Source organism: Piliocolobus tephrosceles, chromosome 1 (assembly GCF_002776525.5).
Source record: "Piliocolobus tephrosceles isolate RC106 chromosome 1, ASM277652v3, whole genome shotgun sequence".
Taxonomy (NCBI): Eukaryota; Metazoa; Chordata; class Mammalia; order Primates; family Cercopithecidae; genus Piliocolobus; species Piliocolobus tephrosceles.
Window position 1 is genome coordinate 101,265,643 of NC_045434.1, and position 21,552 is coordinate 101,287,194.

Here is a 21,552-nt window from a genome sequence, read left to right on the forward strand (position 1 = left end):
CCATGTTTTCATTTATTAAGCACTATTGAGTACCTGAGTCAGAAGAAACATTGGGTAACTTCTCATTTCAGTTACTGAGCCCAACAAAATTGCTTGGCCTTCCACTGGACTTTTCTGATGCTCAATGGAAACTCCTTGAGGGTAGGACCTTGCTGATGGAACAACTATCAATCAACATAGTAGAATGCATTTAACACTTTCAGATAAAGATGGCTTGAAATTTTATTCTGCAAAGAGTTTAAAAGCAAACAAAGAAAACTTGGGAGGAGTGGCTTCTGAGGAGATGCTTCCAAGAAAAGATCAAAAATGAGAAAGGCTTTTTGCTGTCATCCTCCACTATATTATAGGCCAAGGCTGACTGTGTGGTTGAAGAGCTCTGATTCATATTTTGGTGCCACTGACAAACATCTCAAAGAACCAGTGGTTGAGGCCAAGGAAATAGTATTTAAAAATAAGCTATTAATAAAACACTGAAGAGGAAAACAGCAGCCACTTCCAGATTATGGGTTTTTACCACAAGAACCACCAGTAATGGTTTAGAGAGCAATGGAGGGTGAAAAAATGTGAATACTCATACTTCATAGGAGTGGGTATCTATTTCTTTTGGAATGTCCTGTTCTAAATACAGGATTGCTCTTTCTTAAATGAGAAAAATGCATGTTTTCAAAATCTGAATCAGAACATTGTATTCTTTGAAATTTATAAATTCATAGCAGTTGCTTGATCCCACTCATTTATAGAATTATAGGTAATTTTAACATTTCATATCATTTTGGAATATATAGTTAAATCTCAGTTACTCAAAATGTAGCAAATGGAAACACTTGTATAACTGCCCGTGTTACTTTATTCAGCCTAAGAAATATCAAGGTTATAACAGATATCTTTTTAAAGAGCAATCTTGGCTATGTCTTAGAGGAACAACATATTCACTTCAATTTCACTTACTCCCAGTATCTGCATTATATGATGATAGGTAGTAATTGTCTAGAACAGAATTTCTCAAAATCTAGTTTTTATGCCACCTACATTTTTAAAAATGTGGTTTGCTAGATTCTGTTCATCTCAAGCTATGGTGATAGGGCGTAGGAATCGCCACTTAAAATAACAACTTAAAGTGATGATTTTACACATTAAAGTTTCAGAACCATAGGTCTACAGTGACAGAATCTGCATTATTTTCTCCAATATCAGAGGATAACAAAATTATGCCTTGAGACTCTACTTCCTGAGGTTAAAAAAATGGATTAATATGACTCTAAGAATGAAAACAAAATAGCTTTTCTTTACAATCAGTTTAATTATTGAATTAAGTTACTATCCCATTCATTAAGCATTCCAGTTAATTTGGATTTACCATAAATAGAAAGGTAAGAGGCTAACTGAGAAAATGAATTTGTGGTAAACCAGCACAAAGCATGTTAATGAATGCTTCTTTGAGTTGTACTCAGGACAGCATTAAAAAGAGAAGCCTTCTTTGCTGACATTTGACGTTCTCTTCTTAGAACCTTGTAAAGTTTCCACATTTCTGAGTTGAAAGAAAATACCAAATTGCTATAACACTTTTCCAGCCTTTTGTTAACTTTCCTTGATTATCAAAAGTCAATGCTCTTTGCTCCTTCTTTGCATGGCAGTAAGTGTTATTGGGTATCTATTTTTTTTTTTTTAATTTTTTAATTTTTTATTTTTTTTGAGATGGAGTCTCGCTCTGTCGCCCAGGCTGGAGTACAGTGGCCGGATCTCAGCTCACTGCAAGCTCCGCCTCCCGGGTTTATGCCATTCTCCTGCCTCAGCCTCCCGAGTAGCTGGAACTACAGGCGCCCGCCATCTCGCCCCGCTAGTTTTTTGTATTTTTTAATAGAGACGGGATTTCACCGTGTAGGCCAGGATGGTCTCGATCTCCTGACCTCGTGATCCACCCGTCTCGGCCTCCCAAAGTGCTGGGATTACAGGCTTGAGCCACCGTGCCCGGCCAATTATTGGGTATCTAATTCCTTACATCTTGACATTTGGTGCCCCAACACACCTTATGGCCTGAGCAGATGAAGGATGAAAACACAATGTGTCTTATAGTTCTGGGTCTATTTCCTGAGCGTTTAGGATGTAAATAACACTGTCCCCGTTCTCCACAGGGCAGAGATGTAACATTGACATCGATGAGTGTGCCTCCAATCCCTGTCGCAAGGGTGCAACATGTATCAACGGTGTGAATGGTTTCCGCTGTATATGCCCTGAGGGGCCCCATCACCCCAGCTGCTACTCACAGGTGAACGAATGCCTGAGTAATCCCTGCATCCATGGAAACTGTACTGGAGGTCTCAGTGGGTGAGTAGCTGCCCCGTGTAATAGCTTCTTATTGACCTGTGTTAAGCCAATTGGATTATAGTACTGGTGACAGCCTGAAGTCGTCAAATGGGACCTTGAGCTGAAACTTTGCTGAAGATTTGGTAGTCTGCATCAAAGCCTTCTGAATTACCACTTAATCCATGGAAGCTGGCCCCTCCCTTCCATAAGTGAGGACCTAGATGGAACATAAGGAGGAATGTCTCCCTTATATGGGTCATTAGCAAGGACCTCATGGGAGGAACCCAGACTCATTGTGTGAATCTTTGGCAATTATGTTTTTAGTATGTATTATTGGAATGATTTCTGTAGAATGTTGTAGCCTTTGTTTTTTTTTTCCCCTGCTTAAACATAGCTCAGCTCTGTTCTGTCACAGTGCCAGTGTGTGCTCTGAAGTAGGGCCACTTCAGCCAACTTTAGAAATGTCCCTGATAAAACATTTGCAATTTTTAAGCCCCACAGACTTGTGTGATGAGTTAGTGATTTTCTAGAATCATAGAGTGACATTAGGTCTCATGAGACGCTCTTATACTCTTGCTGTGTTTGCCATAGGATGTGGCTTTGGACATTTTCCTTTGCAAACTTTGAAAGATGAAAGAATAAAGTGTTTAGAGGTAAATAGTAAATAGTTATTTTAAAATGAATTAACTCAGTATTGCTGTTTCAGAGTATAGCAGCCTTCAAGGCACCCTTATCCATCTCTCATTTTCTTAAAATTCTCCAGATAAGAAAGCTGTCATTTCCTGATATCACATTCTAAGTGTTAGTGATGTTCAAATTGGAGATTATATTTACATTTCATTCTTGTGCCTTTTCTTGCAGAATACCCTAGGTGCTTTCTGAAGCCAAGTTTCAGGTCAGAACAAAGCATGACTAAGATATGAAATATCCCAGGAGCATCTTAGAGTGGCTCAGGGCCCCGATAGTGACCTAGGTATCTATTTTGCACCAACAACGAATGATCTTAATGTTTGCTTTACTTTAGTTTTATGTATAGTAAAATACATTGTGCAGATTTATCCATGATATTGTTTCCTTCAGAGTGGCCCAATATATTGTACAAACCATTGTTTACATAAGAAATTTCATTGTAATTTCACTAACTTGGTGAGCCAGGAAAGCACCAAGAAGGTTTCTTTACCAGATACACCTGATAGGGCCACATGGTACACACCATGTGCAAGGTGATGCAAGGATAGTTCCATGAAAGTAGAAATGAGATCAGTTTACCCCATTTCTTCACCAAGTCCTATATTTCACTCTGTGACTCAATTGTACATTTATACATCCTATAGTAAAAGGTTTTGTCTTCTTTCAGATACAAGTGCCTCTGTGATGCAGGCTGGGTTGGCATCAACTGTGAAGTGGACAAAAATGAATGCCTTTCTAATCCATGCCAGAATGGAGGAACTTGTGACAATCTGGTGAATGGATACAGGTGTACTTGCAAGAAGGGCTTTAAAGGTGAAAACAAAAGTACATCTTTCTGTGTCTGCTCTTTGTCTTCTTTTTGTTGCATACTGCTTGACTCACTTCTTAGTTTCCTTTTCTCTTTTTCATTCATTCATGTAACAAACATATCAAACAATTAGAACTTCTAAGGCACTTGGGGAATAAAAACATGAATAGATACAATTTCTACCTTCAGCCTAGCAGTGAGGTAACCTATTGAAATAGTAATTTTTCTTTTCTTTTTTTTTTTTGAGATGGAGTCTCGCTCTTGTTGCCCAGGCTGGAGTGCAATGGCACATGATCTTGGCTCACTGCAAGCTCTGCCTCCTGCGTTCAAGCGATTCTCCTGCCTCAGCCTCCCTAGTAGCTGGGATTACAGGCATGCGCCACCACACCCGGCTAATTTTGTATTTTTAGTAGAGACAGGGTTTCTTCATGTTGGTCAGGCTGGTCACGAACTCCTGACCTCAGGTGATCCGCCCACCTCGGCCTCTCAAAGTGCTGGGATTATAGGCATGAGCCACCGCGCCCGACCTGAAATAGTCATATTTAAGATGAACAGTTAAGACTCCAGTTTTACAGCATTGGACAAGTGTCTAATTATAAGCTTCCTGGTCCAGATTTGAGTCTATAATAGTTCAAATAGATATATGAAAGTAGAATGAAAATACTATGCTTACTGTAATTAAGATAGTAGTAATATCAAGGAAGAATCCACATGTTCAGAACTCTTTCAACAAACTTTTTAACACATTGAGATATTCTTAGTTACTTAGTCATCTTTGGTCTACACCAGAGATCCTCAACCCTCAGGCTACAGACCAGTACCTGTGCGTGGCCTGTTAGGAACCAGGCCACAGTGCAAGAGGTGAGGAGCCGGCGGGGGTCCAAGCTTCATCTGTATTTATAGCCACTCCCCATCATTCACATTACTGCCTGAGCTCTGCCCCTGTCAGATCAGTGGTGGCCTTAGATTCTCATCGGAGTACGAACCCTATTGGGAACTGCATATGTGAGGGATGTAGGTTGCGCGCTCCTTGTAAGAATCTAATGCCTGATGATCTGTCACTGTCTCCCATCACCTCCAGATGGGACTGTCTAGTGGCAGGAAAACAAGCTCAGGGTTCCCACCAATTCTACATTATAATGTAGATTCTACTATATTATGAGTTGTAAAACTATTTCATTATATATTACAGTGTAATATTATAATAATAAAAATAAAGTGTACAATAAATGGGATATGCTTGAATCATCATCCTAAAACAAACCATCCCCCCAATCCCAGATCATGGAAAATTTGTCTTCCACAAAACCAGTCCCTGGTGCCAAAAAAGTTGGGGAACTGCTGGCCTACCCAACAAATGTATAGCCATGGGAGTTGGGTAAATTCTGTTTCTGAGTTATCACTGTTGTATTTCTACCATCAGTTTTCTCTTGGAAACTCACAAAAGAGACCTGTGTGGGTAAATCATTATATTTGCACTCATCTGTCTACTTATTCATTGATTTCCTCACTCAAATATTGTACCATGCTATTGTCATACATCAGCATGTTTTAGAGCCACTTTATTTGATTACTTGAAACTTTGCTGAGACCATATTTCAGCCATTAATTTTCTGACATATTGTATTACATTGGCAAAGAAACTTGTAGATTTCAAAACACTTTTATTTCTTTATCTTATGAGACTTGCTTATCAGTGAACAAAATAAAATTCAAAAGATAAGATCCCAAGTTATTGCCCAGTGAGCAGCAGAATACTCCTTGAACTCATACCTCTGCATTCCTAGACCATGTTTTCTTTTCCACAGTGCCATAGTTTCTCTATTTTAAGGCTCTGTGCCAGGCCCTGTTGCAGATGCAAAGGTGTACAGTATTTGGGTACAGTGCTATATAGCTCCACTCATCTTTTATTCCTTTTATCCTTTTCTTAGTGGGAGAAGGTTTCATACCTTGAATCAGGAGAAAACAGCTTTGTAACTTCAGGAAGTACCACACGGGTGGTAGACACTGTGCCTATGAAACAATGGGTGTAAACCATAGTCTTTGATTAAAGTATTCAAAAACATCATACCTTTTCCTGACCAGAAATATTATATACAAAGGGCTTATGTTTATCATGCAGCAAGCTATTGGCTGGGTGTGATGGCTCACACCTGTAATCCCAGCATTTTGGGAGGGTGAGGTGGGAGGATCACTTGACCCCAGAAGTTTGAGACCAACCTGGGCAACATAATGAGACCTCATCTCTACAAGAAATTTAAAAAGTCAAGTGAGCATGATGGCATGCACCTGTGGTTCTAGCTACTCAGGAGGCTGAGGTGGGAGGTTTGCTGAGCCCGAGAGGTCGAGGCTGCAGTGAGCCATGATTACACAACTGCATTCCAACCTGAATGACAGAGTGAGACCCCCTGTCTCAAAAATAAATAAATAATAAATAGATCATGCAACAAGCTTTTGAACCAAGAACTTCATTATTGAGAAGTTATTTGTAGTTGGAGGGGCATTAGGCTTTCATACCATTAGAACAGACTGTTTTTCCATTCATCTTTTCAACTAATTGACTGCTGTCATTTACTGACTGTATGTCAGGGACATGGGGCTGAAATGAATGAACAGATATTTCAGTGGCCTGAAGAAATGAATGCAATTTCTGGTGTGTTCAGTTTTTACCCCCAAAGAGAATTGGTTAGAAATTGAGATAATGAGACTGTCAGAAAGTTTTACTGTTTTTGGTTTTTCCCTTTTGTCTACAGGCTATAACTGCCAGGTGAATATTGATGAATGTGCCTCAAATCCATGCTTGAACCAAGGAACCTGCTTTGATGACATAAGTGGCTACACTTGCCACTGTGTGCTGCCATATACAGGTGGGTCCTGGAGGTACTAGCAGGGACCAGAGGGGATACTTGGCCTTGCTTTGTCAGTGCCTGAGTCTGAGTGCCCAGGTCTGTGGGGCTGCAGTGCTGCTCCAAGGGCTCACTCCTCAGTTGTCCTTCCTGCCCTTACTGACTGGATCTTGAGCTTTGAGGAAACATTGTGGCCTCCTAAAATGCAAGTGGTAGACAGTCATTTGCCTACATTGTACTTACGTATTTGAAAGAAAAAAATTTTTAATTGTATGTGGCTGGAACCAGGCACATAGCTGATGGTTGTCTATCAGTTGACTGTTTCCAGGATGTTAGCTATTTGTCTTAGTTTCAATAATACAGCTACCATTTATTGGTAATTTACTTGGTTGTCTATCAGTTGACTATTTCCAGGACATTAGCTATTTGTCTTAGTTCAATAATACAGCTACCATTTATTGGTAATTTACTATATGCCAGACACTTTTTGTACTTTGGATTATTTAATGTATTCCTCAATAATTCTACAATGTAGAAGTTCCTATTGCCATTTTACACGAGGAGGCTGAGGCAAAGGGAGCTTGCTTGCTCAAAGTCATATAGGTAAGTGGTACATCTAGGATTTACCTGTAAGTCTCTTTGAATCTGAAGTTTTTCTTCTTAATGACCTTTTTACTTCCCACATTCAGTACCGCTACATCTCACTCAGAGGTGTCACCCCTTTGACGGCTGTTACAACTGAGAAGACGTGAGTGTGACTGCATGCCACATAGCTGTTCTTTGTTTCAGGTGTTACATTTGGAGTGTGCTTGGGACATTTATTCTTTGTTTTCTACTGGCTTATTATTGCCCTCTTGTGTTTTGTTATATTTCTATGGCTTGTTTATCTCCTCTTCATCTATTTTCCTCATTCAGAGGGAACAAAACACAAACATAGACAATAACTGTCTGTTTCATCAGGTTGCGGCATGCAGTCAGGAGCATGGCTGAGTTATTACTTCCCTGGAGTCTTGAGCTGTTGATAGCAGCTATTGATAGTGACGCTAAGTTGTGTAGAGTAGCAGAATAGCCATAGCATGACTGTGTTACCTGAAAGACCTGATAGCACATTGTTACTTTTTCCCCTCTAGAAGAAATAGTAGGCCGGGCGCGGTGGCTTACCCTGTAATCCCAGCACTTTGGGAGGCCAAGGTGGGCGGATCACGAGGTCAGGAGATCGCAACCATCCTGGCTAACATGGTGAAATCCCGTCTCTACTAAAAATATAAAAAATTAGCCGGGCGTGGTGGCGGCGCCTGTAGTCCCAGCTACTTGGGAGGCAGAGGCAGGAGAATGGCATGAACCTGGGAGGTGGAGGTTGCAGTGAGCCGAGATCATGCCACTGCACTCCAGCCTGGGTGACAGAGTGAGAATCCATCTCAAAAAAAAAAAAAAAAAAAAAAAAGAGTAATGTAGGGAAACTACGTTTAACAGGCCTAGTTCATAAAATATCACAGTTGTAGGAGATCCCTTACTATCTTGCCCAAGGTTACATGGTTAGCAATATCGGAGCCAATGCTGAAAAGACTATGGGTTTCTCCATTTTCAAAGCCTTTTAATCAGGACTTTTTACTTAAATTCAGAGAACATCCTTGGGATACAACTTGGGAAATTTTTCGTTTTCTTACCTGTTTATGTGTCGTAAACTCTGTCATTTACTTTCCAGGCAAGAACTGTCAGACAGTGTTGGCTCCCTGTTCCCCAAACCCTTGTGAGAATGCTGCTGTTTGCAAAGAGTCACCAAATTTTGAGAGTTACACCTGCTTGTGTGCTCCTGGCTGGCAAGGTAACACCATGGGCGTGGAGAAGTCAAGAACATGCATTCTGAGCTTTAAACAAAGTGGTCAGGTTATCAGATCATATGGAAGGCCCTGCTGGTCTTCTGAGGCCTGTCCATCTTGTCAAGAGCGCACAGGTTTTGCACAGGAGCTGCTAATTGGAACGGCTTAGAAAGCCTTTCCATTGTCCGTGTCTTTGGGGCCCCCTAGTGGCTGGAAGGCTGCTACCGCAGACTGTCAAGCCATGATGTTCGTTCTTCAGGGTGTTTTAGCACCTTGGCAGCAACTTCCTAGGCCCCAGAAGTCTTCCTGAAACTTCCTGAAGTAGGGGACCAACCAGTTTGTCTGTGGAATAGCTCCACGCACCCCAACTTAAGCTCAGGTCCTGCATAGGTTTTTGTGGGAATCACCTTCCAAGGACTAGGTCATTTATTAGCCTTGTGTTCCTAGGTCAGAGGTGTACCATTGACATTGACGAGTGTATCTCCAAGCCCTGCATGAACCATGGTCTCTGCCATAACACCCAGGGCAGCTACATGTGTGAATGTCCACCAGGCTTCAGTGGTATGGACTGTGAGGAGGACATCGATGACTGCCTTGCCAGTGAGTATGCCAGTCAGCTCTTAAGCCCCCCTGAAGAGAGGAAAGCACATAAGGAACAGAGGAGAGCCCAGTAGAGGCTGCCGCCACTCATGCCTGACATTGGGCATACCGGTCATTTATCCAGCATATTTAACAGTAGTGTTTTAACTCTTTCTTTTGAAGCTAGTGTCTTGGAGTTGAGGCAGTGGAATATATTTTAAGCATTCCCTTTAATTTATGAACATTGAAAATGTGAGGACAATGCTATGATAGTGTTTTTTAAAAAACAGATTTATTGAGGTATAATTAATATACATTAAACTGCAAATATTTTTAGTGTACAATTTGACGCATTTTGACATATGGTAACTGAAACTGTCACCCAAAATAATAAACATATTTATCACCCTAAAATTATCTTCATCCCATTGCAATTTAACCTTCTCTCTCTCTTTATTGCCTGTGGAGCCACAGATTTACCTTCTGTCACTATAGATTATTAGTTGGCAGTTTTTATCATTTCATATAAATGCAATCAGATAAGCATAAGTCAGGAGAGGTTCTGAGTTGTTTTAATGAACATAGTATTTGAGATCCATCCATGTTGTTTATACCAATAGTACTTTCTAGTTTATTGTTGCACGGTATTCCATTGTATGGACATACTACAGTTCATTGGTTGATGGCCATTTGGGTGTTTTCCAATTTGGGGATATTACAAATGAAGTTGCTATGAATGAGTCTTTGGGTGGACATATGATTTTAGTTCTCTTGAGTAAATACCTAGGAGTAGAATTGGTGAATCATGGGTTTCACTTTTTAAGAAATTGCCAAAATATTTTCCAAGGTGGTTGTACTATTTTCATTCTCACCAGAATTGTATGAAAGTTCTATTTGAACCATATGCTCACAAACTCTTGGTGATATCAGTCATTTAAATTTAGCTCTTCTAGTTGGTGTGTAGTGGTATTTCATTGTAATTTTAATTTGTGTTATTATCTTTGCCAATGATGTTAAGCATCATTTCATGTGCTTTTCGCTCATCTGCATATCTTCGTTGGTGAAATGTCTATTTAAATCTTTTGCCCATTTGAAATAATTGGGTTGTTTGTCTTCTTGAGTTGAAAGAGTTCTTTATATTTTTAGATAAGAATTCTTTGACAGGTATTTGCTTCTCAACGACTTCCCTCCAATTTATAGCTTCTCTTTTGATTTCTTTTGAAGATGAAGATGTTAACATTGATGAAATTCAGTGTATGCATGTTTTTTCTTTATAGTTCATGCTTCATATATCTTGTTTAACAAATCTTCACCTAATCCAAACTCGAGGTTTATCTACTGTGGTTTCTTCTAAAAGTCGTATAATTTTAGCTCTTATATTTTGGCCTATGATCTATTTTGAGTTAATTTTTACATATTGTGTGATATTGTACTAAGATCTTCAATAAATGCAGAATAGAAGTGGTGAGAGAAGCCAGCCTTACGTTGTTTTTGATCCTGGGGGAAAAGTATGTAGTCTTTTACCATTAAGTAAGATGTTGTCTATAGGTTTTCATAAAGGCTCTTTATCAAATTGAGAGACCTTGTACTTCTGGTTTGTTAAGAGGTCTTTTTGTATTTTTATAACGAATGAATGTTTATTTTTTGGTGTGCAGTTGATTTCTCTACATCTGTTGACATGGTGAAATTATTTTTTGGTCTTTTAATATAAGCAAATTGTTATCAACTTTATTATTTAACATTTTGCAAATGTTAAACTAATCTTACATTTATTGGCTATATTCCATTTGGTCATTATGTATTATTCCTTTTATGTATTATTGGATTTGATTTGTCAAAATGTTGTTAAGGATTTCTGTATCTGTGTTCATGAAGGATATTGTTCTCCAGGTTTCTTGTACTATCATTGTCTGGTTGTGATAGGAGGGCAATGTTGTCCTCATAGAACGTATCAGGAAGTGTTTCTTTCTTTTTTCTGGGAGAGTTTGTGTAGAACTGGTGTGTTTTCTTCCAAATATCTAGACATGGAACCTTCTTTCTGGGAAAGTTTTTAACTACAAGTTTGGTTTTCCTAATACATATATTGCCTTATGGGTTATCTGTTTTTAATTGAGCTTTGGTAATATCTGTCTTTCAAAGAATTCTTCCAGTTCATCTGTTTTGTCAGATTTGTTGACACAACATCAATTTGTTTTGTAACATTTCCTTACTGAGCTTTAATAGTCTATAAGATCTGTGACGATTTCCTTCTCATGTTTCTACTATTGGTAATTTGTCTTTTCTTTGAGAGGAAAGAATGTCTGTTTTGCAGATTTTTTCATAGAGTGTTCTATAAATGTTATTAATTCAAATTGGATAATAGTGTTATTTAGGTCTTTTATGTCCTCTATGACTTTTTGTCTGCTTATTATTCATAAAGTATAGTAAGTAGGCTTTCTGTTTATTTCTTATTCAAGAGTATTGAAATCTTCTACTATCATTTCATTGTATGTTCATCTATTTCTCTAGTAATTCTGTTTGTTTTGGCTTAATGAATTTTGAAACTCTAATCTTAAGTGCTTATAAACATTTAGGGTTCTTACGTCCTTTTGAGGAATTGACCCATTTATCATTTTGAAATAGCCTTTTTAAACTCTTGTCATATTTCTCTCTCTGAAGTCTACTTTGCCCGATATTGATATAGCTACTCTAGCTTTATTTTATCATTAGAGTGTGTTTTTAAAAATCCTTTTACTTCTGACCTGTTTCTCTAAAATGGGTTTCTTGTAGAGAGCATATATTGGGTCTTGTCTTTTTTCTCCAATATGACAATATCCATCTTTTAATTCAGGTATTTAGACTGTTTAAATTTAATGTAGTTTTTTATATGGCTGGCTTCAAAATATGTCATCTTGCTGTTTGCTTTATCTTTGTTCTTTCTGTTTATTGTTTCCATTTTCCTCTTTTTCTGACATCTTTTGAAATAATTGCATATTTTTATGATTATATTTTATCTACATACATAAATTTCAAAAATTTATCTATATTCACTCCCATATTTGTTATATATTTTTTAGTAGTTATTGTAGGGATTACTGGTGTGCAACTTTAACTTGTTATAATGTACCTTCAATCATGCAACTTCATATAGAGGAGAAGAGCTGTACACTCATATTTGCATTCCTCCTGGGCTCTCTTCTATTGTTGTTATAAAATGTATATATTGTTAAGCCCACCAAATATATAATTAAAAGGTGAATTATTTTTTCAAGAAATTTGAAAAATAATTTAAAAGTCTTTAAGGTTACCCACATATTTTCAAGTCTTGTTAGTTTTTATTCTTTTATGCAGATTTGTGTTTCCATCAGGTATCGTTTTCCTTCTGTCTGAAAAAATCCCTTGAATATTTTGTGTAATCTTTGTCTCCTGGTGATGAAGTCTTTCTGTTTTTGTGTGTCAGAAAGGTTTTTATTTTGCTTTAGTTTTCAAAGATATTTTCACAGGGAAAAGAATTCTAAATTGACTTACTCTTTGAGCACTTTAAAGCTATCCTGTTATCTTCTACCTTGCATTATTTCTGAGGAGAAATCTGCTGTTATTCCACAATTCTTTTATCTGTTCCTTCATATAGAATTATCTCTCCTGTGGCTGCTTTTAAGATACCCTCTTTCCATTGATTTTTACCAACTTGATTATAATGCCTGTTGGTGTAGTGTTCTTTATGTTTCTTCTGTCTTTACTTATATTTTTGGTCAGGGGTCCAAGTCTGGAAAATATTTAACCATTATTTGGAAAATATTTAACCATTTTTTTTTCCAAAAGTTTTTGCCTCTCCCCTTTATAATGTTCATTATGCATTTATTAGACTGCAAGGTTGATTCATTTATTTTTCAGTATTTTTTCCACTTAGTGTTTTATTTTGGATTATTTTATTATTTGAAGATATCTTGTTATACTTCCAAGTTCACTAATTGTTTCCTCTATAGTTTCTTGTTTACTGTTAATCTCACTTAGTGTATTTTTCCCTCAGATATTATGTTTTTATAGGTGGAAATTTAATTCAAGTCTTTCTTTTAATGTTATCTCCCTCTTTGTCATGTTCATCCTTTTATTTCCTTCTTGAACATATTGAGTATCATCGTTTTATAGTTGATAATAATTGACCATATTTTATTGTCCTTACCTACTTTTCTACCATATAAGAAATTCCTGAGTATGTTTCTGTTCATATTTTTTCTACTCATTTTGAGTTGTATTTCCTGCTTCTTTGCCTGCCTGGAATTTTTTTATTGGATGCTAGACATCCATTTTACATTGTTCCATGCTGAATTTTCTTAAAAATCTTTTTAAAAAAACATTTTTGAATTTATTCAGATATTCAATTATTTGGACATAGTCCAATCCTTCAGAGTCTTCAAGTTTGTTAATTGGTTCCAAAACAGTCTTTAGTCGAGGGCTAATATGGCTCACTACTAAGACAGGGGTCCCTCGGGACTCTACTCACTGCCACATGATTTTTTTCATTGTTATTGAATGAACATGAGCTATTCTCAGCCCAATGAAAACTATAGGGATTATACTGCCTACTTCTTTCTGGTGATTGTTCCCCCAGCCTTAATAGTTTTATTATGGGTGTACTGACCAATCCTTAGTTACTTGTGTAATGATTAAGTCATTAAACTTCAAATGAGATTTTCACAATGCATTAATAATGGCACCTTAATTTACAGGATATGTAACTTCAGATTATCATAGGGAGGCCACCATGCTAGGTGCTGGCAGTGATAAGATAAATAAGTTTTAGTTTCTATTTTCATGAAGCTCATAGTCTATTAGGGAAGAAGGACATATAGATACAGTTTGAGACCAGCCTGGCCAACATGGTGAAACTAAAATACAAAAATTAGCCAGACGTGGTGGCGGGCACCTGTAATCCCAGCTACTCGGGAGGCTGACGCACGAGAATCTCATGAACCCAGGAGGTGGAGGTTGCAGTGAGCCAAGATTGTGCTACTGCACCTCCAGCCCAGGCAACAGAGTGAGACTTCATCTTTAAAAAAAAAAAACAGACATATGGACAAATAATTTTAATTTTAATGATGTATTACAAATGGTGAAAAAGTATGTATCCAAGGCACAATTGATGGTGAACTTTAGGGAGTGAGATCAAGCTGTTTGTATTTCTTTCTCACATTGAGTAACATGTCGTTCAAAATACTGAGTATTTTTAAATTTTTCTATATGAAGTGGAACCAACAGTATTTACAATGAGTTTAATATAATTCAGTAAATTATGGATGGTGAGTTTCCTGAAAGATGCTATGAAAATTATAGTAACTGTGTACTGTGGTTAAGAAACAATTTTTCCTTAACTGAAACAATTTTTACAATTGCTTTAATAGAGACTGCAGATGAGTCTTATAAGGGAATTAGTTCAAGAAATGAATAAGGTATATTAAATGTTTCTCTAATAAAATAAGGGTCACATTACCCATTAGTTTAGTGTTTAGTTTTTCATTTTACATGTGTAACCCATCTTTGCAATTATATTTTTAAGTTCCTTAAGAGCCATAGCTACAGCTTGTTTTTCTTGTTCTGATTTGTATGCCATATGATTGTAGAGTGCCGTGGCATGACTGTCGCTTAAAATTTGTTGGTTCCTTACTATGAGTATAAAGTGTTCCAAGATCAAGCTATGTGATATTTCAATTTTTATTTAAACTTTGTTTCATAAGGCTACTGAAATCTAAAAGAGAGAAAAAGAGAGAGAGAGGAGACAGAAGTGAAAGGGAGAGAGAAGATTAATTTATATAGTTAATATGCCTGGAAAAACATGAATGTGTGTATTTTGTCCTCCCCAACACACTGCACAATCACATATACCTTTTGAAAATATTGATTGATATTCTGTGTATTGGGGCACATATTTGATTTGCAAATGTGTAAGGGACCAATGCAAGTTTTATGACTATTGATTTTACAAAACTGTTGGTGGTGATATAGATGAAATTTATTCCAGTTAACAAACAGGTTAAAAACTTCAAGCAAGTATTACTGAATTCATTTTCATAAATGGGTGAGTTGGCAGAATTGAGTGAAAAAGTCAGAATTATGCTGCCCTCGGCGTGACTTAGTTCAGGTCATTAACTTTTATGAATCTAAGATTAAATTGATGCGACTCTTCAGAGCTCTAATTCTTATGTAATGGCTTAGATCCTTGCCAGAATGGAGGTTCCTGTGTGGATGGAGTGAATACTTTCTCCTGCCTCTGCCTTCCGGGTTTCACTGGGGACAAGTGCCAGACAGACATGAATGAGTGTCTAAGTGAACCCTGTAAGAATGGAGGGACCTGCTCTGACTACGTCAACAGTTACACTTGCAAGTGCCAGGCAGGATTTGATGGAGTCCACTGTGAGAACAACATCGATGAGTGCACTGAGAGGTGAGCAACCAATCACTGGGGCATCAGCATCTTACAAGAGAAAGGGAGAAAGGGAAGGAAACTTCAGAGCACAGTGCTAGAATTGTGGAGCAGGGATGAGGTGTCCACATGGATCCCAGTCCACGGTCATCTATTGCCCAGTTACTGGTTCCTGATAAACATATATAGTTAGAAAGTTAAAGGTCAGAGGTTGCAAAGTTTATAGGGATGGTTTATTATTTCTTGCTTAGAGAGCAGAAAGAGCTATAATTCTGTTCTGTTCTTCCCTTGGTCTCTTGTTCATTTCAGAAATCCAAAAATTCCATTTGCTCTGCAGAGATTGGAATTGTTACCAGTCTTTAAGAAATTTCTGGGAGTTTTGTTTCATTTCTTTTTATAATATTATGAACATATTTGTTCTATTTGTCTTTTATAAATAATCTATAGTGAAGAGGATTTTTCAAATAAATTAAATTGACTTAGAGATAAAATGAAATGTGATACATGGGAAAACTACAGAAGAACTGGGTAAAACCTAGAAAACTTCACTTTCTCTAGGTGTCTGTACTAAGCTCAGTCTTTTAAATACTTCTAAGCCTTTGATTATAGAAAGGAAGTGGGCACGTCAGAGCTTCTGGCACCCAATCTAGCTTGTAAGAAAGTTTACGGGATATGGGTTGCTCAGAGGTATTTGCCTCTGTAACATCTTAGATTCCAGAAATCTTACTTTCTGGTAGTAAGTCACAGGCACCAGATGCATAGCTGATGTTGCTCTCTCTGTTTGCTTCTTAGCTCCTGTTTCAATGGTGGCACATGTGTTGATGGGATTAACTCCTTCTCTTGCTTGTGCCCTGTGGGTTTCACTGGACTCTTCTGCCTCCATGAAATCAATGAATGCAGCTCTCATCCATGCCTGAATGAGGGAACGTGTGTTGATGGCTTGGGTACCTACCACTGTAGCTGCCCCCTGGGCTACACTGGGAAAAACTGTCAGGTAATTGACTTCCTTCCCATTCACCCAACTGCTCCCCTAGAGCAGCTGAATATTATACCTGTTCACTTTCTAGTCTGAATAAGTTCCTTCTAAAAGAGACTATTGTGGATCTCGGGGATGTCCCTGAGATAATCTAGGTAACTTCTTAATAACTTGCAGATTCCAAAATGGTGCTGGCAATATGGTATAGATTCACAAACGTAAGATCTTGAAAAGAGGCTAACCAAGAACTGCAGAAGAATACATGTGGGAAATAAACACAGTTTTTTTTTTTTGGTTTTTGTTTTGTTTTGTTTTGTTTTACATTGGAAGCACAGAAAGAACCGAAGAAAATAGAGAATAATCAAAATAACCTTTTAAAGGTCAGATGCAACATCTAAGGGGATAATAATGATAATTGTTATATCTTACAATGTGGTAACATTCTCAAAACCAAACAATTTACATATCTTTTAAGTTCAAATATGTAAATATACACTTCCATAAAATGTTAGAATGGAAAGAGCCCTTATAGGCAACTAATCTAACCTTTGATTTCATGGAAGGCAAAACTGAGCCCCAGAGAGGCAAAGTAACTTTTCCAAAGTTGCATGCCAAACAGCACTGTATTTAATTTTATGTTATTCCACCTCTTTAATAGTGATAGAATAATAACTCCAAGGAACATAGGAATAAATGGCCAAACTTAACTTGACTTACAGGGTGCTTACTTAAGTAAGGCTTAGGCTATATTAGACATGCGAGCACCCACCTCCACAGAATTAAGCGGCTTGTTGCTGATTCCATGGATCCCGAGAGCATTTTTGGTTGGGCTCCTATTTGTTCTCATAGTATCGATTAGAAGTGCTGGCGAAGCACTCCTCCCTTCTTCCAGCAAACAGTCTATATTGTGAATTTGGCCTTCCTCTCCTCAAGGGGCCAAGCCACTCCGTGTGTGAATTCAGATGAAAGGTGCCAGTCCTTGTGCACTCTTTGCCTTAGATTGCCTTCCTTAGAAATGAGTTCTTAAACGGTTTTAGGCTTATTAACAGGCATTAAGTCCTTTTACCCATATTCACCAAAGATAGATTTGGTCAAGACCCACATGGATTTCTCACACAGGATTAGCATAGAAAGTGTGAACTTGTCTGACAGCTTTAACTTTTTCTTTCTAGCACTGCGGGGTGGCCATACATGTAGGCAAATCATGTCTAGAGCATTGGGAATAGCTTAACCTGTTGGGTTTCCTTGAATTTTTAAACTTTTTTGGTAATAGCTTTTTATTTATTTTTATTATTATACTTTAAGTTCTAGGGTACATGTGTATAACGTGCAGGTTTGTTACATATGTATACTTGTGCCATGTTGGTGTGCTGCACCCATCAACTCGTCAGCACCCATCAATTCATCATTTATATCAGGTATAACTCCCAATGCAATCCCTCCCCCCTCCCCCGCCATGATAGGCCCCGATGTGTGATGTTCCCCTTCCCGAGTCCAAGTGATGTCATTGTTCAGTTCCCACCTATGAGTGAGAACATGCGGTGTTTGGTTTTCTGTTCTTGTGATAGTTTGCTAAGAATGATGGTTTCCAGCTGCATCCATGTCCCTACAAAGGACGCAAACTCATCCTTTTTATGGCTGCATAATGTTCCATGGTGTATATGTGCCACATTTTCTTAATCGAGTCTGTCACAGATGGACATTTGGGTTGATTCCAAGACTTTGCTATTGTGAATAGTGCCGCAATAAACATACGTGTGCATGTGTCTTTATAGCAGCATGATTTATAATCCTTTGGGTATATACTTTCGGCACCAACTGATTTGTTTTTCTAAGACCAGCTGAGCGGGCACAAAAGAACCAGCAAGTAGGCAAGTGTAGGAGCAAAACTGCAAGTTTATTTTGGTCACCTAAGGTGTGGGGAAGAGATCTGTCGGCCTCCGGCAAAGAAGGCTGACAGAGTACCCCGGTGGGGCTCTCGGATGGAGTTCCTGCAGTCCCGACATCCCGACAGGAGTGAGAGACTCAGGAAGGCCGCATGGCGCGCTGGCCGAGAGTGGCTTTTCTAGGAGTGGGAGGGCAATAGGCGGGGCATGGGCGTGTCGGGGGGTGTTCCACAGGTGCGACCAGGTAAATCTTGGTCTCTTCGGATTGACGTCACCTGGCGCATGCCCGGTTGGTCTGCACCCTCCCTGGGCGCTGGCTGCATTTTCGCGCGCACGGGAAAAGCTGGTGAAAAAGAACCCGGAAGTGCGCCATCCCGCCTCCGTTCGTCCAAACAGTCCACCTTTTATTGATAATAGTAATAAAGGGGCGCCGTGGTCTGTCTGGCTACTTCCTGCTGTTAAGGGGCGTTGTTAAGGTCGGGGCCTATGGTTGGTATTTGGACGTACAGATGAAGAATAAAATAAGGCACAGTATTAGTATAGGAATGAGGAATGGAAGCATTTGTTGGAATATGGGCAAAACCCAGAAGGATGGTCCTGGCAAGGTTGGGGAGTATGAGATAGTTAAGAAAATTTAGTAAGTTTGAGGTGAGTGGGGGAAAGCCAAACTGATTTCCACTGATTGCTTTCGGTAGGGGCCCTTTTTAGCTGGGAATGAGGAACGAGTGCGCAAAGTAGTTGTTGGCCAGGCAGCAATTAAGGAGTGGAGTTTTTTCGTGGAGTGGATGGCTTTCCCCTTACTCCTACTACAGAGATATTGGATGGAAGGCTAGGTCCAGAGAAGGACGGCAAAACAGAATAGGTAGCTTCGCTGTCGATTAAAAATTGTCTTACCCGCTACCAGGAGACTTACCCGCGGCTCGGCGAGGGTGATGGGGGTCCCCGAGTCTCAATGCCATCCCCATCAAGCTACCAATGAGTTTCTTCACAGAATTGGAAAAAACGGCTTTAAAGTTCATATGGAACCAAAAAAGAGCCCGCATTGCCAAGACAATCCTAAGTCAAAAGAACAAAGCTGGAGGCATCACGCTACCTGACTTCAAACTATACTACAAGGCTACAGTAACCAAAACAGCATGGTACTGGTACCAAAACAGAGATATAGACCAATGGAACAGAACAGAGTCCTCAGAAATAATACCACACATCTACAGCCATCTGATCTTTGACAAACCTGAGAGAAACAAGAAATGGGGAAAGGACTCCCTGTTTAATAAATGGTGCTGGGAAAATTGGCTAACCATAAGTAGAAAGCTGAAACTGGACCCTTTCCTTACTCCTTATACGAAAATTAATTCAAGATGGATTAGAGACTTAAATGTTAGACCTAATACCATAAAAACCCTAGAAGAAAACCTAGGTAGTACCATTCAGGACATAGGCATGGGCAAGGACTTCATATCTAAAACACCAAAAGCAACGGCAGCAAAAGCCAAAATTGACAAATGGGATATGATTAAACTAAAGAGCTTCTGCACAGCAAAAGAAACTACCATCAGAGTGAACAGGCAACCTACAGAATAGGAGAAAATTTTTGCAATCTACTCATCTGACAAAGGGGTAATAGCTTTTTAAAAAGAAGACCTAAGAGGACTTAGACTACAGCAGGCCCTCAAATAACTTTGTTTCCTTCATCGTCATTTTGTTATAACATTGAGTGGGGGAAAAATCTGTTTTTGGCCAGAGCTGCTATCTGTGTGGGGTTTGCATGTTCTCCCCATGTCTGTGTGGGTTTTCTCCAGGGACTCCAATTTCTTCCCACGACTCAAAGCCATGTATGTTGGGTGAAGTGGACATGTCTACATTGTCCCATTGTGCCAGAATAGGCTCTGGCCACTCATGAACCTGAACTGGAATAAATGGGTTAGAAAATAAATGAATGGGGCCGGGCATGGTGGCTCACGCCTGTAATCCCAGCACTTTGGGAGGCTGAGATGGTGGATCATGAGGTCAGGAGATCGAGACCATCCTGGCTAACACAGTGAAACCCCGTCTCTACTAAAAATACAAAAAATGAGCCAGGTATGGTGGCAGGCACCTGTAGTCCTGGCTACTCGGGAGGCTGAGGCAGGAGAACGGCATAAACCCAGGAGGCGGAGCTTGCAGTGAGCCAAGATTGCACCACTGCACTCCAGCCTGGGCGACAGAGTGAGACTCCATCTCAAAAGAAAAAAAAAAAAAGTAAATGAATGAATATACCAATTATTGTAAAATGAAAACTCATAAAGCCTGTGATAATCGTACGGGTGCACAACAATAAACGATGTGGTACAAAACCACCCAGCAAGCCTGCCATATTGGTTAGTGTTGCTTTCTGAATTGTGTGGCGGTAAGAGGTGCTGACAGTTTTGCTTTGCAAACATTTATTCCTTGACTTGACCTGCCACCACTAGGACTACCGTTACTTGCGGATTCACCAAAAATTGGATAAATAATTATCTTACTTGTTTTTATTAATATTTCTTAAATGAATGTATAGCTTGTTTATTTTAATGTTTAATATTAAAAGTGGGTGTTAATTTGAAGTTTAGTGACTTTTTTAACCAGAAATAAGTATAGGAACTTAACTCTTTTTTATATCAATTAGACTGTGGTAAAATTGGTTTCATTATATATTGTTGTCCTTAAAGTCGCAGTTTCCAGGAACCTAATGATGACGTTAAGTGAAGACTTATGGTACATAAAAATGGTTAGGTGTACCTCAGAACACTGAATCTAGTTTAAGGGCTCTTTTACCAGATGAAGGCTCCTTTTCTTTTTAATCAGTGTGCTTTTCTTTGATTTCTTGTAACACAATAGAACTTCTTTTTCTTCATTTCTAGTATTTGAATTTTGATGTATGTACACCCCTGCCTCTGTTTCAGACCCTGGTGAACCTCTGCAGTCGGTCTCCATGTAAAAACAAAGGTACTTGCATTCAGGATAAAGCAGAGTCCCGGTGCCGATGTCCATCTGGATGGGCTGGTGCTTATTGTGACGTGCCCAATGTCTCTTGTGACATAGCAGCCTCCAGGAGAGGTAAGCTTTGCTCCCTTGGACTCAGGTCATTCACTGAAGTATTGACTGACAAGTGGCATTTAGAGCAGGTATTATTTTTTGTCAGATAAAAGGGAAGGGCAGATAGTAGTGGGTGGGCAGGGCTCTGGGGAAAGGGCTCAAGACAGAAGATGTAAGGGTAGAGGA

The 21,552-nt window shown here is 38.9% G+C and overlaps 1 protein-coding gene across 3 annotated transcripts in view; it reads left to right on the forward strand.

The window, feature by feature from the left end:
* The window catches only part of NOTCH2 (notch receptor 2), a 200,460-nt gene that overhangs the window by 152,856 nt on the left and 26,052 nt on the right, over positions 1 to 21,552 (forward strand). For all 3 annotated transcript variants that reach the window (XM_023222769.2, XM_023222770.3, XM_023222768.2), the window contains exons 13-20: positions 2,133 to 2,325; positions 3,662 to 3,807; positions 6,556 to 6,669; positions 8,354 to 8,473; positions 8,916 to 9,068; positions 15,240 to 15,468; positions 16,240 to 16,441; positions 21,234 to 21,387. In XM_023222769.2, the coding sequence (XP_023078537.1) occupies positions 2,133 to 2,325; positions 3,662 to 3,807; positions 6,556 to 6,669; positions 8,354 to 8,473; positions 8,916 to 9,068; positions 15,240 to 15,468; positions 16,240 to 16,441; positions 21,234 to 21,387 (1,311 nt within the window). The remainder of the gene's footprint in view (positions 1 to 2,132; positions 2,326 to 3,661; positions 3,808 to 6,555; positions 6,670 to 8,353; positions 8,474 to 8,915; positions 9,069 to 15,239; positions 15,469 to 16,239; positions 16,442 to 21,233; positions 21,388 to 21,552) is intronic.